The 18,476-nt window shown below is 46.5% G+C and overlaps 1 protein-coding gene across 2 annotated transcripts in view; it reads left to right on the plus strand.

The window, feature by feature from the left end:
* The window catches only part of sec24c (SEC24 homolog C, COPII coat complex component), a 32,444-nt gene extending 14,831 nt beyond the window's left edge, over window positions 1–17,613 (plus strand). For both annotated transcript variants that reach the window (XM_031560571.2, XM_031560572.2), the window contains 17 exons: window positions 1,293–1,404; window positions 3,439–3,566; window positions 4,242–4,380; window positions 4,783–4,898; window positions 6,102–6,226; window positions 6,592–6,783; window positions 7,130–7,223; window positions 7,518–7,634; window positions 7,850–8,020; window positions 9,028–9,124; window positions 10,173–10,318; window positions 11,020–11,158; window positions 11,470–11,588; window positions 12,004–12,183; window positions 13,001–13,192; window positions 13,689–13,778; window positions 14,579–17,613. In XM_031560571.2, the coding sequence (XP_031416431.1) occupies window positions 1,293–1,404; window positions 3,439–3,566; window positions 4,242–4,380; window positions 4,783–4,898; window positions 6,102–6,226; window positions 6,592–6,783; window positions 7,130–7,223; window positions 7,518–7,634; window positions 7,850–8,020; window positions 9,028–9,124; window positions 10,173–10,318; window positions 11,020–11,158; window positions 11,470–11,588; window positions 12,004–12,183; window positions 13,001–13,192; window positions 13,689–13,778; window positions 14,579–14,719 (2,298 nt within the window). In that variant the 3' untranslated portion in view covers window positions 14,720–17,613. The remainder of the gene's footprint in view (window positions 1–1,292; window positions 1,405–3,438; window positions 3,567–4,241; window positions 4,381–4,782; window positions 4,899–6,101; window positions 6,227–6,591; window positions 6,784–7,129; window positions 7,224–7,517; window positions 7,635–7,849; window positions 8,021–9,027; window positions 9,125–10,172; window positions 10,319–11,019; window positions 11,159–11,469; window positions 11,589–12,003; window positions 12,184–13,000; window positions 13,193–13,688; window positions 13,779–14,578) is intronic.
* The last annotated feature ends 863 nt before the right edge of the window (window positions 17,614–18,476 follow it).

Below are 18,476 nucleotides of genomic sequence, written 5' to 3' on the forward strand. Positions count from 1 at the left end.
TGTATCTGTCTCCCTCTTCCTCCTCTCTCTCTTTCCTGTGTGTTGCACTAACCACCTCCACTTCCCCACACACACACACAACTCCCACCAAAACCCATTAGGTATTGTGAGTGTTCTTTGCAGCATGTCTCCTGAATAGGTTCACGGTCTCACGCTTTTTATTTGGGTAGCTCATCCTCAAAGTATCTGACGCCATTGAAAATGAATAACGTTAAATGACCGCTTCCAGAGTTGGTTTTAGATTTACTGAGCATACAAGCTCCAGAGACTTATATTGCTCAGAATGTAGTATACTTAAGGTATTTGTTTTTTACAATTACCACTACTACTAATAATCATAATAATTATAACATTTATTATTATTATTATTAATAACAATAATTATAACTTATTATTGTTACTGCTCACAATCACTACTCAGGGTATTCTGACAGAACAGATGAGTGTTGTGTATCTGTCGTATATTTTCCCTCCACAGAATGGTTGTCAGCAGTCAGTCCTGTTGTCTTTCTCTCTGCCTGCACGCTGTAGATAGCCCTCCTCTCTGCATGACTGGCCTAACTACTCCTAGTGGAGCCAACTAACACCACTCAACTCTTAACCCCCTACCCTGGTGGAGCACTACTGAGTTTGATGTTGTGGTGGACCTCTATCGTCGCAATATACTTCTGAATGCGTCACTGACATTTGCTTGTGAATTCCTCATCGCACCTCCTCATACCACCACCCTGTCATCCATATCAGGTTAAACAAGTCATTCACACAAGAGAATGACTGCAGTAGAAACAGAATGCCTAGAACTGACGTTCCCACTCACGTCAATGACAACGACGCGCTTATTAGCCAGCCTCCACTTCCCGTGTTTGACGAAATATCCAGAACAAACACAAAGGAATCAGCAGGTTAGCTACGTGGACCCCAGTGACTTGTTTTAGGACCCTTAAATAAGTCATAGGAGGATTGGTAGTAGGCAACCTCGAGTGCAAAAGTACTGTTGTGCTGGCTGCTCTAGGCTATTCTATTTCTATGCTACCAGCCAATGGTGACTGGAGTGGTATATTCTGACGATAGCATCACTGTTGGCCACAGTTTTCCTGCTATCCTCTCTCTCCTCTTTCATCCCGGTGTTTTTCTTTTTCCGTTTCTTGTAAGAATCACGTTGGAAATGTAGTTGAATAGTAGTTGGTATGCCAAAGCTGTATGGGGGGGCCATATAAGGCCTGTTGCCTGCGTGTGTGTGCATCTTTTTGTGTGTGTCCATTTGAGTTGATTTTTCTCTCTCTCTTCTTCAGATCCAGGTGATCGAGGACGACCGGGTCAATAAAAGCACTGAGCCCTTCACCACTGGGGTCAGAGGGCAAGCCCCACCCCTCGTCACCACCAACTTCCAGGTCAAAGATCAAGGTGAGGCGACGTCCCGTTTCCATTCACACTTATTCATGTAGCTTACCCTTTAGCTAGTGTGACTTGTGTATATGTAGTATGGTACAGATGTAAAGTGCGTTCAGAACGTTTTCAGACCCCTTTACTTTTTTCACATTTTGTTATGTTGCAGCTTTATGCTAAAATCATTTTTAAATACAAATTTTCCCTTGTCAGTTCACACTTAATACCCCATAATGTCAAAGCAAAAACAGGATTTCTAGAAAACATTTATTGCTAATTTATTAAAACGAGAAAAACTGACATCACATTGACATAAGTATTCAGAGCCTTTGCTATGACGCTTGCTGAGGTTCCTCCCATTCCTCTTGATCATCTTGGAGATGTTTCTTCATCTTGATTGGAGTCTACCTGTGGTAAATTCAGTTGATTAGGCATGATTTGAAACCATTTTAGCATAAAACTTGTAAAAAGAAAAGTGAAATGGTCTGAATATGATCTGAATGCACTGTATTGAACACATGACCACAGTTGAGCCAGAAGAGTACTTCTGATGTCACAAACGGGTGGATGGAGTTCTGTCCCCCGTAAGGCAACTCTAAGGCCCGTTTCACACTGGATGCGTTGCAGCTGCGTTACCTGTTTTTTTCCCCATTGATTTTTCAGCCGCGCCTGAGACGCGCGTCTCACGTAGGCAGTGTTAACAGGCATGCTCTTACCTGTTAACATGAGCATCTCACGTAGGCAGTGTGCACGCTCTTACCTGTTAACATGAGTGCCAGAATGAAAATCAACAGGTGAAGCAGCCGCAACGCCGGCAGTGTGAAACAGGCCTTAGAGTTGCCTTACGCCTTTGCCGATGTTGCCAGTTATTGTCAGTGTATTCACTGCCTTAATGCGGCCACAGGCTGCACAGCTGTGTAGAGAGACCCTTAATGCTGCCACAGGCGTGTAGAGACCCTTAATGCTGCCATAAGCGGCACAGCCGTGAAGAGAGATTCTCATATCCAGCTTGGTTTCAGGTTGCCAGACAAGCCGAGAGTAGAGATACGAGAGTAAACCCATGTTACTTTTTAAAGAACAGCAAAAACAACAGGTTTAATAGTCCTGTCGGAAAACAAAAGTCTCTGCAGCATCCCGGACCTGAAGCGGAGAGATCATACTTTGATTTGTGGGGGAGCAAGACAATCACCACACCTTTATGCAAAATGTGTGCTACACATTCATGTGTCCCTGCATGGCCACTTTTGAGAGGAAATCACAACATTTTGGGTCGTCTAGCCTTCATCACAGCCTTCATTAGATGCTAGACATGCCACGTATGTGAAGGAAACATGCCTGCTACTGACCTACGGAGTCTCAGGGACATGTTTTTGTACCCTTGGTGTTAGTACAGCATGACTCGTCTCCCACTCATGCAAGCTCACCCTGGGAGGGCTTGGTGACCCCTGACCTTTTCACAAGGTTCCTGCTGGTGTCCCTCATGGCGTGCAGCAGCTTGTAGCCCTTCAGGCTGTGGAGTGACCATGACCATAGAGTTCTGACTTTGGCCCAGGCTGTCGAGTGACCGTGGCCATAGATGTCTGACTGGCCAGATTAGCCCGGTACCCACCAGTAGGGCATCCTTTAAAGTGGTTAGCTTCAGCCTGCTAGGAAAATATTTTGAATGTTTTCTTTGATTTTTCTTTATATTGTCATATTCTTTTAGTTTGTTTGTTTTAGGCCAATATCACGTGACCGTATACCATTGGTAGCTATTCTGGGAAGAGAATGAATGATCTAATAAACATCTTGATAACCTCTGTGTTGTCGTCAGTCTGTGACTGACATCAGGCCAGAGGGCATGTGCTTTTCTAGTGCCTGTCTGTCTGAGTTGTGAGTCTGTGCTAGAACTGGGCCACTCTCTTGAGTAATCACCCCTCGAAGAATCACACACCCTCGCACAGGCCAAGGCTGGCAGCCATCTTTGACTTATGAGTTATTCGCCCCCTGAAGTGCTCTAGAGTATGTCTCCCTGACTTAACAGTGACAATGATTCTGTGTGTGTGTGCCCAGGCAACGCCAGTCCTCGCTTCGTCCGCTGCACTGCCTACAACGTGCCCTGCACCTCCGACATGGCCAAGCAGTCACAAGTGCCCTTGGCTGCAATCATCAAACCACTGGCCACCCTGCCCCCGGATGAGGTGAGACACGCACACACACACACACACACACACACACACACACACACACACACACACACACACACACACACACACACACGCACACACACACGCACACACACACACACGCACACACACACGCACACACACACAGACGCACACACACAGACGCACACACACACACTCACTTAGATGCACACAGATACACACACACACACACACACACACACACAAATACCTAAAAGTATACAGGCTGTATGTGTGCACACATGCACAAATACCTGCACACATGGATGCATACACACATGGATGCATACACACACATGCGCCCACACAAACACAAGCGCGCATGATCTCACATTGCAGCTAATTCATTCTTCGTATTAAGTCTAGTTAATGAAGGTGAGGTTAGATGAAACGTTGTGCGTTTGGGGCCTGTGGTTAGATGCGTCTGTCTCTTGTCATTTGATTCCTCTTCCTCTTCCTTGACCTCCCACATACTGCTCATCAGTTTGTCCTTATAGGACTGTGGAGCCTCGGGTTCTCTTCCTCTCTAGTCTGTAAATAAGAAGCAGAACTGGCAGAGCAGAGAAAAGGCTGTTCTCATGGGCCCGATTCCCGCTTACACTGAAAGACAGTTTGATGGTTATGTGCCGTATTGGTGTTCAAGTGTTCTCACCTCTTCCTGTTCCCCAGACGCCCCCGTACATCGTGGACCACGGCGAGAGTGGGCCAATCCGCTGCAACCGCTGCAAGGCCTACATGTGTCCCTACATGCAGTTTATCGAGGGCGGCCGCAGGTTCCAGTGCGGCTTCTGCAGCTGTGTCACGGAGGGTAAGACGGACACGCACTCTCAGACTCACGCACTCTCACTCACGCACTCTCAGACTCACGCACTCTCAGACTCACGCACTCTCAGACTCACGCACTCTCAGACTCACGCACTCTCAGACTCACGCACTCTCGGACTCACGCACTCTCAGACTCACACACTCTCGGACTCACGCACTCTCGGACTCACGCACTCTCAGACTCACACCCCGTTTCGGGGTACTTGTGTTTAGCCCCTCACAGTAACACACACAGTAAAATGTATATTATACCTTATCAACTTTACAGAAATCCTGAACCAGATTTAGATCCTGATTCCTTGGGTTCAGTGACTCCACACTGAGGAGGTTTGTCCTTGTTGGATGCCTGACTGACTGATTGTCTCTGTGTCCCATGCACACACAGTGCCTCCCAATTACTTCCAGCATCTGGACCACACCGGAAAGAGGGTAGACTGCTACGACCGGCCCGAGCTCTCTATGGGCAGCTACGAGTTCCTGGCCACCGTTGACTACTGCAAGGTACTTTCACTTTCACACCAGTACCAGAGAACCGTGTAGAAATCAGCTGGGCAGCACAGCACTGCAAAGTACATGTAGGCCGGTACTACAGCAATGCAACAGGCCCTGTGGCGACAAAGTACTGCCACTGTGTGTGGGTCAGGACTACAGCAATGCAACAGCCACTGTGTGTAGGTCAGGACTACAGCAATGCAACAGCCACTGTGTGTAGGTCAGGACTACAGCAATGCAACAGCCACTGTGTGTAGGTCAGGACTACAGCAATGCAACAACCACTGTGTGTAGGTCAGGACTACAGCAATGCAACAGCCACTGTGTGTAGGTCAGGACTACAGCAATGCAACAGCCACTGTGTGTAGGTCAGGACTACAGCAATGCAACAGCCACTGTGTGTAGGTCAGGACTACAGCAATGCAACAGCCACTGTGTGTAGGTCAGGACTACAGCAATGCAACAGCCACTGTGTGTAGGTCAGGACTACAGCAATGCAACAGCCACTGTGTGTAGGTCAGGACTACAGCAATGCAACAGCCACTGTGTGTAGGTCAGGACTACAGCAATGCAACACCAGTGTGTGGAGCTCAGGACTACAGCAATGCAACACCAGTGTGGCAGTATAGTACTGCATATTACATGTAGACCAGTAATGCAGCAGCACAGCGGTCAGCATGGCGGCATGTTTTCAGCAGGCCTGTGGTAAAACTAGCACTGTTGAGACGGCATTGACAAGTCTGTGGAGACCCAGGTTACAGTGTTGCCTGTGTGGAGGGAGTCCACTGGCATGTGAGCAACTGACAGAGGTGCTTTAGTCCAGAATATATGTCAAGGGCTTAAAGGGCTTTTACACATGCGCTGTTTCATTGAACCATGCTGCCACTTTAAACCACAGAGCTTTTAACAAAAGCCTTGTAACATCCCCACACAAGAGTAATAGCAGGCTGTATAGAGTGTTGTCATTCTGAGCACAACAAAGCTGAAGGCCATAGCCTTGATGTAGTTTGCGCAAGATAGTCAGATGTCTGAATGAAGACATAAAGACAACCTTCATGCCCGTCTAGACAGTCACAAAAGATCTCTCTAAGCAGTGAAAACACAGGCTTTGCAGATTTGAGTATTAGTGGCAATATGAAAAGCTTATGTTGCATTGAAAATGCCATGTGGAGATGTTGATGTGTGTGTGTGTGTGTGTGTGTGTACTTGCAGAACAACAAGCTTCCTCAGCCCCCTGCCTTCATTTTCCTGATTGACGTGTCTTACAACGCTGTGCGGAGCGGCATGGTGGGAATCGTCTGCCAGGAGCTCAAGACGCTGCTGGATTACCTGCCTAGGTACGCCACACACTCACCTGCCCCGATACACCACACACTCACCTGCGCCCGTACACCACGCGCTCACCTGCGCCTTTGGTCTTGGACCAACTTACGAATCACCAAGCAAGATTCCCCAGGAATGAACAAGGGAAAGACATGCAAAACACTAATTTAGAGAGCTCGTAGATCTTTGTTGGTTTGTGTGTGTGTGTTTGTTCATTTAGTCTCATTTTAAAACTGTAGTGACATTTTATATTTCCACAATCCCTACCCATCTAGCCTGTTTTATTTCCATCCCTGGCCCTCGTATGTCTGTCTCTGTCTCTGTTCAATCTTAACTGTGCTTCACTCTGTTCTGACTCGACTGGTTTTGATGTCTGTAGGGAAAACCCTGACGTGCCGTCGGCTGTGCGCGTGGGCTTCGTCACCTACAACAAGGTGCTGCACTTCTACAACGTGAAGGCCTCTCTGGCGCAGCCCCAGATGATGGTGGTGTCCGACGTGGCCGACATGTTTGTGCCGCTGCTCGACGGCTTCCTGGTCAACGTCAACGAGTCGCGCGTGGTCATTGAGAGGTGAAGACCTGAACTCACGGCCATCAGCCTCTGCTTTGCGATCTACTTTCCTTTCTGCTTCATGATCTACCCATCTCCCATATCCTCTCTCTCTCTTCATCCCTGCCTCTGCCATCATCCCTCTTTCTAACTCTCTCACTCTCTCTTTCTACCTCTCCCACTCTGACTTTCTCATTTTCTCTCTGTCTCTTCCGGTCATCTGGAAGGGCTGTGAGCTTTGATGTGACTTGAGATTTCTCAAAATATTTAGTTTTTGTCTTACCATTGCCAGCTCATGAACTGACTTTTTCCTCCTCCTTTGTCTTGTGTGTCTTGTGTGTCTTGTGTGTCTGCGTGTGTTTGTCAGCTTGCTGGACCAGATCCCTGAGATGTTTGCAGACACGCGGGAGACAGAGACGGTGTTTGGGCCTGTGATCCAGGCTGGTCTGGAGGCCCTGAAGGTACGACAGACTCAGCTGAGATGCTTGTGTGTGTGTGTGTGTGTGTGTGTGGTGTGTGTGTGTGTGTGTGTGTGTGTGTGTGTGTGTGTGTGTGTGTGTGTGTGTGAGAGCGAGCTTTTGTGTGTGTGTGAGAGGGAGCTTTTGTGTGTGTGTGTGAGAGAGAGCTTTTGTGTGTGTGTTCCTTTCTTCAATATCTCTACTTTGCATTTGGCTCTGCTGTCTTAATTTGATTTGATAGTGGTGATCCAAACTGGAGTTTTTCTGTTATTAATGTGTGTGTGTGTGTGTGGTCAGGCGGCTGACTGTGCTGGGAAACTCTTCGTCTTCCACACGTCTCTGCCCATCGCTGAGGCTCCTGGGAAACTGAAGAACAGGGAGGATAAGAAGCAGGTCGGCACAGACAAAGAAAAGGTAACATATCCAGATTCCTTCTGTCTGTCTGTCTGTCTCTGTGTTAGACTGAGGTACATTACACATCCTTTTCAGATACTGTGAATGACCCATTTTCCAGTAGCGCACAATAGCGTACCTTATACTTCTGCTCTTCCTTATACTGTCTGTTTGATTTTAATCTTCACTTAGAGACTATTCTTTACCCCCCCTCCCTCTCTACACACCCTCCCCAGGCGCTGTTCCAGCCGCAGGTCAGTTTCTATAGCAACCTGGCCAAGGAGTGTGTGGCGCAGGGCTGCTGCGTGGACCTCTTCCTCTTCCCCAACCAGTACGTCGACGTGGCAACGCTCGGCGTGGTCCCCACCTCCACCGGAGGCTCCATCTACAAGTACACCTACTTCCAGGTGAGCACGTCGACCGGGAGGTGTCACTGAAGGATAAAGGACCAATGTGTCCAGTGCTGTGTTATACCAGTTTATAGTATATACGCAAGGCTTTCATGAGGCAGATAGTAAAGCTATGCTATATAGACTCTCAAAGTTCTTGTTTTAATTTTATTATGCGCTTCTGCGAATGGTGGGTTTTTCAGGGTCGAAGGGGGGTGGGTGAGGGGTACGTGGTTATCAAGGAAAACCAGCTCTGTCTAGTGATGAGTCCTTTAAACTTTAACGCAACTTTAAGAAAATTTTGATGCATCAACAATGACATTGTTATTAAGGAGACAGGCTTACCTAAAATACCTGTGCATCCTGAACTGATGAAATCTGTCCCCTGTCTGTGCTAAATGTGGCTTTGGATAAACGTGTCTTCAAAATATATTAAATAAATAAATGTAAATCTGCCTCGGAGCAACTGTCAGCGTTATGCCATCCTGAGCTATCTGATCCTTAATCCACTTCCTGCTACACACACACACACACACACACACACACACATACATGCACACACACTGTTTTATCTGTCCCCACACGCAGGTCAGTAATCTGAGATTTAAGCCTGGGTTCTGTGATTTTCACTTGTATCAAAACTGGGCCATAAAGACCACAAGTTCATTGGATTAAGCAGCCCAGACAAATGCTGTTGTAGCCATCATGACTACAAATTCATTATTAATAGTTCATGAGATGAAATGTCATCATTGTGAGATGGTCAATGAGAAAATGTCAATACAATGTACAGATGATGTCATGTAATCAGGTCATAATTATGTTTTTTTGTTTGTTTGTTTGTAGCATGTTTTGCATTTATGCAGCAAACCTTCAGAGTGTTTAATTTACTCTGTCTAGGTACCTGCAAAGCCCAGTTAATGAGTCTGGGTCTCACCCAGGATTGATTCCTAGAGAGCGCATTAGGTTGTGGGAACGTGGCTAATGCTGTCTTGTTGTCTGCTTGTCTTCCATGGCTACCTCAGGCACAGTCCGACCAGGAGCGATTCCTGCACGACCTCCGGCGAGACGTACAGAAGCCGATGGGCTTCGACGCAGTCATGAGGGTCCGCACCAGCACAGGTGAGGAAGCCACCCTTCTGTCCGTCCATCTCTCTCTCTATCCACCCATCTTTACGTATGTCTATCCATCCATCGCCCCGCTATGGGTGAAGTGATGTTGATTCGCCCATAAGGAGTCCTAGGCCTAGGTCTTCATAGTTAATCTACAGCTTGGCAGAGTATCTAACCCACTCTCTCTCTAGATTTGATATGACTCCTGTCCTCATAGTTAGTCATGGGTTCGATACGCACACATACCCATCAATATGTATATCTCTGTTTAAAGTCACTTTAGATAGAAGTGTTGGTTAAATGAGTAAATGTAGCTAAAATGTAAAAATATTATGCCATACATACAGCTGTTGACCTTTGACCCCGGCAAAGGCAAGGTTGGTTCACCCATGAGTGATTGATAGGCAGTGGGACTCAGCACAAAGCTGTCTGCCAATGTAGAAGTGGTCTCCTATACCCACTTACATACTCTGTTATATAATCCACAGCTTGTCTTGGCTTAGCTTGTGACCTGGGCTCTTTGTGGATTAAACGCTAAATGCAATGCTATTTGGATAAGCCTGGAATTAAAGGTCCCTATATGTAAACTCACACAGGGCAGGCCTTTGTACGCGTGTATAGTGGGGGGGGGGGGGGCCCTGAGAACTGTAGTTTGACCTTGCCTAATAATGTATGCATGACACTGGGGTAGATCCTTGATAATCACTGAAATATGCAACAGGAGCCTGAATGTAATCATGAATATGCATGCAAAGAAAGACAGATTCATGTTTTAATGAATTTCTCCAAAATGTTAATTAGTGGCGGCGGGCTGGGAGGATGGTCTCTGCTGAAAACTGATTTACTGCCGCCGCGCACATCTTCAATTCACTGGCATCTACCCACAACTGTACAAATTCACCAGTTTACTAATTTAGTGTAAAATATATTTAGCCGACAAGCTCACCAACTCTGCGGAATATTGAAAGTTACTAGTACATTGAAAGCACTTGAGCGTTGCAGAGCTTGAATGGATGGTTTTGACAGAAGGTCTGAGTATTGGCTTCTCTCCACTCAGGCATCAGGGCCACAGACTTCTTCGGCTCCTTCTACATGAGCAACACCACAGACGTGGAGCTGGCCGGCCTCGACTGCGACAAGACCATCACCGTGGAGTTCAGGCACGACGACAAGCTCAGCGAGGACACGGGCGCTTTGATGCAGGTGTGTGTGTGTGCACATTTATGTGGTTGTGTTTTGTTGTGAATTGTGGGATGAATTTTGTGTGTCCACTTTGTATGTCCTTGTTTGGTGTTTGAACTTGTAGGAGAGAGAAGGGGAGTTATGGATTGAAAATGACTTTACCCAAGTACTTAGCGCTGGCCTTTCGGAATGCATCACAGAGTTGTGTGTGTGTGTGTGAGTGTCTGTGTGTGTGAATAGCAGATAGGGATTAAAAGTGAAGAATCATATAGGACTGTCATCACAGCAGTTGGCTCCTAAGCTCTTTCTGCTGGAGTGAGGCTTGTTTCTGCTGACTCCAGCCTGTTTGGTCCTCTGGAATCTGTCCTGTGTGTGTAAGAGAAGTGTTGGGCAGACATAAAAGGCTAGTAAGACATTAATTCTGGTCTGTGTGCGTATCTGTGGTATCCACTTCCTTAGAAACCAGCATTTCTGTTTCTGTTGCTGTTTAGGCAACACTGAATGCAGTCTTTCTGAGCTGACTGCCTGTGATCACGTCATGGGTGGGAGTGGGCCTGATTCACAGCATTGTTATCAGTCCCATACAGTTAGAGCACGTGCGCTTGCGTTTTTTGCACACGTCTTAGATATTCAGAACATTGTGTGTGTGTGGTGTGTTCATAGTGTCATTACTGCGTTGACTGTGAATTGTGTGTGTTGGTCTCTCCGTCTCCTGTGTGTAGTGTGCAGTGCTGTACACCAGCTGCTGTGGGCAGCGGCGGCTCCGGGTGCACAACATGGCCGTCAACTGCTGCGCGCAGCTGGCCGACCTCTACCGCAACTGCGAGACCGACACCATCATCAACTTCTTCGCCAAGTATGGTGAGTCACACGGCCGTGAGGGACACACACACACACACGCAGAGCGAGAGAGACGGGCAGACAGACATGTCAGAGCGTCCATAAACACTCTCAAGAGTCATTTAAAGTCATATGAATCATCACCAAAGCAGCTCCGTGTGGTTTGATAATAAAATAATTATTGTTGGTGATTTTATTACAGACGTCAGTACTTGTTCTATTAAGTCAAAAGACTTAATCCCTAGAGATATCAACATGTCATGCATATTGTTTAAGAAATGTGTGAAAAGTGTGTTTTAATAAAGTGTGTGTGTGTGTGTGTGTGTGTCCAGCATACCGTAGCATGCTCAACAGCCCCACCAAGAACGTGCGGGACATTCTGGTGAACCAGTGTGCTCAGATCCTGGCCTGCTACCGCAAGAACTGTGCCAGCCCCTCCTCTGCTGGACAGGTGAGTGAGAAACACACACACAGCTGCAACAGCTTCTCTGCTACAGGACAGGTGAGTGGGAAACATACATACACTCTCTCTCATGCACGGAAACACATGCACATGCACACGCACGCAGACACATGCACACACAGACACACACATGCACACGCACGCAGACACATGCACACGCACGCAGACACACACGCACGCAGACACACGCACAGAGCTGCAGCAGCCCCTCTATGGAGTTCTCACCACCTCACTGCATCTCTGCTGCCCCCCACAGGACATAAGGCCACACTCAACACACCCACAGAAACAAAGACACTATCCCTCACCCACTTATTCATTCACCTACACACTCACTCACTCACTTTCTCTCTATCTCTCTATCTCTCTCTCTCTACCCCTCCATCTCCCTCCGTCCCTGCAGCTGATCCTGCCTGAGTGCATGAAGCTGCTGCCGGTCTACCTGAACTGCGTGCTGAAGAGCGACGTGCTGCACCCGGCGGCCGACACCTCTCTGGACGACCGCGCCTACCTGAGGCAGCTGCTCAGCTGCATGGACGCCTCAGAGAGCCACGTGTTCTTTTACCCACGCCTGCTGCCACTGGTGAGACACACACACACACACACACACACACACACACACACACACACACACACACACACACACACACACACACACACGGTTTGGTATACACATTATCTGCCTGCACCTACTGCCATTGGTGAGGTGCAAGCACACATGCATGCTAACACACACAATTATTCTTGGTATGAATGTTATAACTACCCACACCCAGTTTCACTGATAAAACACACACACACACACACACACACACACACACACACACACACACAGGTGCCTATGGTGTACCTAACACACCCTGACACATACGTATGGACATACATCACCTCACTTTCTTTCTCCTGGTCATCCCTCTGCTGACCCCATTTCTAGTGCTCTTATTCTTCTTACAACTTTCTCCTCCTGCTGCCTCTCTCTCTCTCTCTCTCTCTCTCTCTCTCTCTCTCTCTCTCTCTCTCTCTCTCTCTCCTCTCTCTCTCTCTCTCTCTCTCTCTCTCCCTTTCCCCCTTCTCTCTTTCTCTGTCTCTCTCTCCTTGCTTTCACTCTGCCTCTGTCTCTACTCATCTCTGCATCATACACTTCTTTTTGCTCTGTCGCTCTTGGTATCATCACTTTCTTCTCTCTCTCTTACTCACTCACTCACTCACCATACCTCTCTACCCCATGCTTTTGCTTTTACTCTCAGTGTCCAATTCAATATGCTTTATTGGCATGGCAATATAATGAGCTTCATTTAAAGGAAAGTGCTCTTCACAAAGCATTGAAAACAGAAATATAGAAAATCTGCCCTTTTCTTTCTGACCATCTCTGTCTCGCCCCCCCGTCCTTCCCTGCACAGCATAAGATGGACACGGAGAGCGATGCGTTGCCGTTGGCGATCCGGAACTCCGAGGAGCGGCTGTCCAAGGGGGGGCTGTACCTGCTGGAGACGGGCCTCAACCTCTTCTTGTGGGTGGGGGCCAGCGCCCAGCAGGAGCTGCTGCAGAACGTCTTCGGCACGACCGCCTTCGGACAGATCGACCCCAACATGGTGAGCATAACTATGTTTTTTAAACTCCGTCTTTAACTCGGTTGTGTCTAACTCTGTCTTTAACTCGGTTGTGTCTAACTCTGTCTTTAACTCGGTTGTGTCTAACTCTGTCTTTAACTCGGTTGTGTCTAACTCTGTCTTTAACTCGGTTGTGTCTGTAACTCTGTCATGTCTTTTTAACGCTGTCTAACTCCTTTACCTGGCTTCAGTGGTGTATCTCCCTGCGCCCATTTAGTCGTGTTTTTGTGTGTGGGTACATACACACACACACACACCATGTAGAAATTGGTTTCTCTCACCATGGCTAAACTTGTTTTCTCTCTTCCTCTTCCTACACTGTCTTGTTCATGTCGTCTCTCATTTACTCTTCTTTATCTCTCTCGTTCACCTCATCTTTCGTTTTCTTTGTTTCTCTCTTTCGTTTATTCTCTCATTCCCCTCCTCATGTTCACTGCGTCTCATTGTTTTCTTCCACCTCTGGTTTTCCCCACTGCAGACCTGCTTGCCGGAGCTGGATAATCCCTTCTCAAAGAAGCTGCGAGACATCATCTCGGCCTTCCGAGACCAGCGCTCACGATACATGAAGGTGAGGTGCCTCTTCACGTCTCTTCTCGTATTCTCAGGTCTTTTCCCTCGAGGAACTGCCGCTTCTATCTCTCATCCTCTCTCTCTTTCTCTTTTGCCTCAGTCTCTCACCCACCTCTTCCCTCTGGCTCTCTCCATCTCTCACGCCCCCCTCCCTGCTTTCCTCTCTACCACTTTTTTTTTCCTCTCTCTCTCTCTCTTCCCACCCTTCTCTCCTTTTCTCCAGTGTTCTCCCCCTCAGATGTAGCCCTTCCTCTGACCCCTACTGTAATGCAGCCTGTAGGCTTGTCTCTGGGGCTTGGCTCTTTAAGATGGGGGGGGTTTAGAACCACAGCAGCCTGTGAATGAGACCGTTTACAGCCTAGACACAGCCAGACCTGTGTGTCTGTGTGTCTGTGTGTGTGTGTGTGTGTGAGAATGAGTTGCTGGCTGGCTGTGAAGCTATCAGTTCCTTTCAGAGAAGTGACAAACCCAGATAAGAAGGAATATGAACTGCAGAAGACAATGGCTGTTATGTGTGGTTAGTCGGTTACTTGTGGTGTTGTTTTTTTTTTTTTTTGGTCCTGTGGTAACCATGGTAACAACTAAGGATGTGCCAAACACAACCCAAACGCCAAAAAATGGGTCTGCAAAACACAGTTGGTTTAAACACCTGTGGTCCGTCCAGAATTAAACACCTACTGTCTAGAAGCTGCCCCATGATCTGAACTCCAGTTTGACTGTTGGTTTGTCTGACTGTTGGTTTGTCTGACTGTTGGCGTTATATCTGACTGTGTTGCCTTGTGTCTGCCTCTCCCCCAGCTGATGGTGGTGAAACAGGATGACAAGCTGGAGCTCATCTTCAAGCACTTCCTGGTGGAGGACAAGAACAACTCGGGCGGAGCCTCCTACGTGGACTTCCTCTGCCACATGCACAAGGAGATCAGGCAGCTGCTCAGCTAGGACCGCCCCCATCTCTTCAGACCCCTCCCCCTTCATATTCCAGTCCCCTCCCCTTCGTCGCCCCCTCCCTTCCAGACCCCTCCCACTCTTTTACTCAAGATGCGCTTTATCTTTTTATTTTGAAATAATAAAACTAAACTTCTCCCTCCTCCTCTCCTCCAATCATCACCCACCCCACCCCACTCTCTCTCTGAACACCCACCGCCTGGAAGGGGTCGATCCAGAGCAGACTGGGACGGGTGGGGGAACAAGTCACTCCGCCAGACTCTACTTGTCTTTGTGGGTTTTAGTTTCTTACTCTTGTTTTGGGTCAGGCTTTTCATTTTCTTTGATCCTTTTGGGAGGTGTGTATGAGTGGTGTGTGTTGTGTGTGTGTGTGTGTGTGTGTATATGATTGGAGTGTGTGTGTGTGTGTTGGGGGTGTGTATGTGTCTGAGGACTGCCCATTCATCAATGGGTTTGCTCATTTGAATAAATGCGATGGATGGATGGATGGATGGATGGATGATCAGTCCTTCACTCCAATGATTCAGGATCCTATTCTCTCAGCCTCAATATGAACTTCAACTTCACAGCAACATGTCAGTCAACATAGAACAAGGAAATTATCTCAATTGTGAAGGTGTGTGTGTGTGGTGTGTGTGGTGTGTGTGAGAGAGAAAGAGATGTTTGGTGAATTGGAAAGGGGAGAGTAATTTGAGCGATTCTGAATCATTGATGTTGATTGTATTGGGTGTACTATGAGTAACACTAGCACTGAAGCTCTGGGTGTTGGAGAAGGAAAAAAACAAACAAACAAACAAACAAACAAACTAGGGGAGCTTCAAACACATGTCCCAAGACCACCCAATCAAACCAAATACTATACCCAAGCAGATGGAAACAAAAGCAAGGAAAAAATGGCAACAGGTTCACCTTGCCTTTCTGTTTTTTTTTTCTTTCTTCCCACCATCCAGAGGTTTCCTTTCTTCATTCAGCTGCCACTCTTTCCTTCTCTTTTTTTTTTTTTCTTTTTTTTTTGTCCCATTCTTTGTCGTTATCGGCGTATGGCCTTACTCACCCTTCCTCCTCCTCCCGTTCTGTCATATCGAGCCCACACTTTTTGTTTTATTCCTGTTTGTCATTATCTTTCTTTTGTGTGTGTGTGTGTGTGTTCATTGTTTTGTTTTTGTCACTGTAACAGTCTCTGTTTTTAAAACGTGTGGAAATCAAAATGTGACTAATAGGCAATATGGGAACCTGAGTATTCTTCTTTTTGGATTGTGTCTGTAATCTTTCCCCTGTAAAAAAAAAGAAAAAAATCAACCAAAAAAAAACAAAAAACAACAACAAAATGTGTCTGATTTTCATGGAGAGACAGAAGGACAGTAAGACGTGGTTACACTCATAATAATATAACACCCACATATAAACAGTCTATGCATTTTCCTACCAGAGGAGGATTTAACAGGGGAGCATTATACACATATTATTGTAATCACTATAGTTATTAACCTTGAATTTTACCATAATATCAAGACGGCCACTTCTGTTGTCCTCCTTCCTCCAGTGTGTCGAACAGGGAAGATAATTACCCATTTTAGAGTGTACCCAAACACACACATACACACACTTCCACCCAGTACCTGCGTGGGGCCTATCTAATGATAAATGGTTTAGGATTCTCCGTTTTGAGGAGAAGTGATTAGGTCTGACAGAAAGGATCCAGAGTAGGAGGAAGAAGCACTACAGATGTGGGCCTCAAATGAACCTTGGGAATCGTAGTTCATATGAGCCCCTCGGCTTTCTGGGGTTTGTAGTTGAGATTAGGGGTATGCTTGGATTTTCAATCATCCCCTCACCCCACTCTATTCCACAAAACTGTAATTCCCTAATGGCTGTTAACCTTTTTTAATTATCTTTTATTTTAGTCTGTGATTCCTTCAAACCCCTCTGCAGATCTTTGCTTCAAACGTCCTGATCTTTTGTATCGCTGACAAATATTGTTTGGGTTAATCTATTTTTCTTTCTTTCTTTCTCATTTTAAAAAAAGAAATCCGTTTTGAAGGTTTGTGATTCTGTGGGGTGCTTCTCTTTGGGCTTTTGTCATTTAGGATTGAGACGTTCTCGTGTGATGAGCATGATGATGATGATGATGTTATGGCGCAATGTGTGTGGAATTGGGGAACGAGGGAGGGGCAGTGCACGTGGATGTTGGTGGGGGGGATGAAAAGTATTTACAGCTATCGAGTCCCTATTTTTTGGGGGGGGGGGGGGGGGGGCGGAGGATGAAAGGACTTAAGAGAACACCGAAGGATTGTGACCTGATAGACGATTCAGACACTGAAAATACCTTTGTCATTGACATTTATTTACATGTACAGAATTAAAACGAAATCACATTTTAAACACAATGCCCCAGCCAGTGTGGTTTGTTGTGTGTGGTGGTGTTGATGTAGGGACCTTATGGATCTCCAAATGCACTCCACTTATTTCCACAGGAAATGTGTGTGTGTGTGAGTGAGTGAGTGAGTGAGAGAGAGATGCAGATCCTGGTGATTTTCGGCCACTGAAATGAGGGATTAATCTCTGATCTGATGATGATGATGATGATGATGATGAAGTGTTTTCTGGATGATCCATTTTTTTCTTTTCTTTTTCTAACCGCTTTTTTGTTGTGTTAATTTGTTCTCTTCCTTGTGTGGGTGTGTGAGGTGTTTCCATAACCCCGTTATTAATCTCAGTTGAAATTGTTTACAATTTACCCTTTGACTACACTCCCACTCCCCAATTCTGTCATTTCTGAATGTAACCGCAATATTATGTTTTTGTTTTAGTCCACGCTGTGTTGATCCTGCCCCTCCTGGACTGCAAACAAACAACGTAAATAAATGAAATAAACAAACATATATTTATCAGTTGGCTCCCGCGCCCTTTTCCAAATCACAAAACTGGAGATAGCCCGAGACCGGATGTTATGCCACATGTTTGCTAGGTCCCGTATGAATTCATAGGCCTCCGAGTTCAAATCCATGTCTGACCTAAGTGTAGCATCCTCCTGTTACAGAAAATCGCAATTCCGATGAGGAGAGGAGAATCCTCCTGCACTATCGCCCATTAATTCCAAACATCAAACAGGAAGCTATTTCGTGACTGACGTGATTAAACCAAATAGGCCCGCCCATGTATGTTCGACTACTTAGATAAAGCGTCCGATTCAGATGTGTTTCATGAACAGATACACGTCGAGCCATCAAATGTAGTTTTTAATCTCCTGTTCTAACGTTAAAATCTTTGCTTTGGTGATGTGCAAACTGGCAACACAGCTGGCTTAATGAAGAGGAATGAAGAATAAGGTTCGTGTGGAGATCAGTTTAGGTGGAAGGCAAAACGAGAGCGTCCTGTTGCGGCCGCGCCGAGTTTAACCGCATCTGGCAGACGAGATGCGCTCAGACTGGGTCAGTTGGATCGCTGGCGTGTAATCCCCTCTCTCACCAATTCACCCCACATACCTCTGCTGCGTCCTTAACGCTCCGCGACCGTTACATAACGCGCTTTGTAGCCCTGCCTTGTCGGTTTATTTCCAACGCCTTCCGCTGACATGTTGAAGTGTTTTCTGACATGACTAGCAAATATTTATTTATTTATTCATTTCAAATGCTGAGCCTTTAGGGCAGGCTACACAGCCCGAAATACAAATGTGTGTTGGTTACCTAAACACCAAGATTTGGATTTGTTTAAAGGAGGAATATAATAGACACAATTGAAATTACTTCAA

This window comes from Clupea harengus, chromosome 23, assembly GCF_900700415.2.
Source record: "Clupea harengus chromosome 23, Ch_v2.0.2, whole genome shotgun sequence".
Taxonomy (NCBI): domain Eukaryota; kingdom Metazoa; phylum Chordata; class Actinopteri; order Clupeiformes; family Clupeidae; genus Clupea; species Clupea harengus.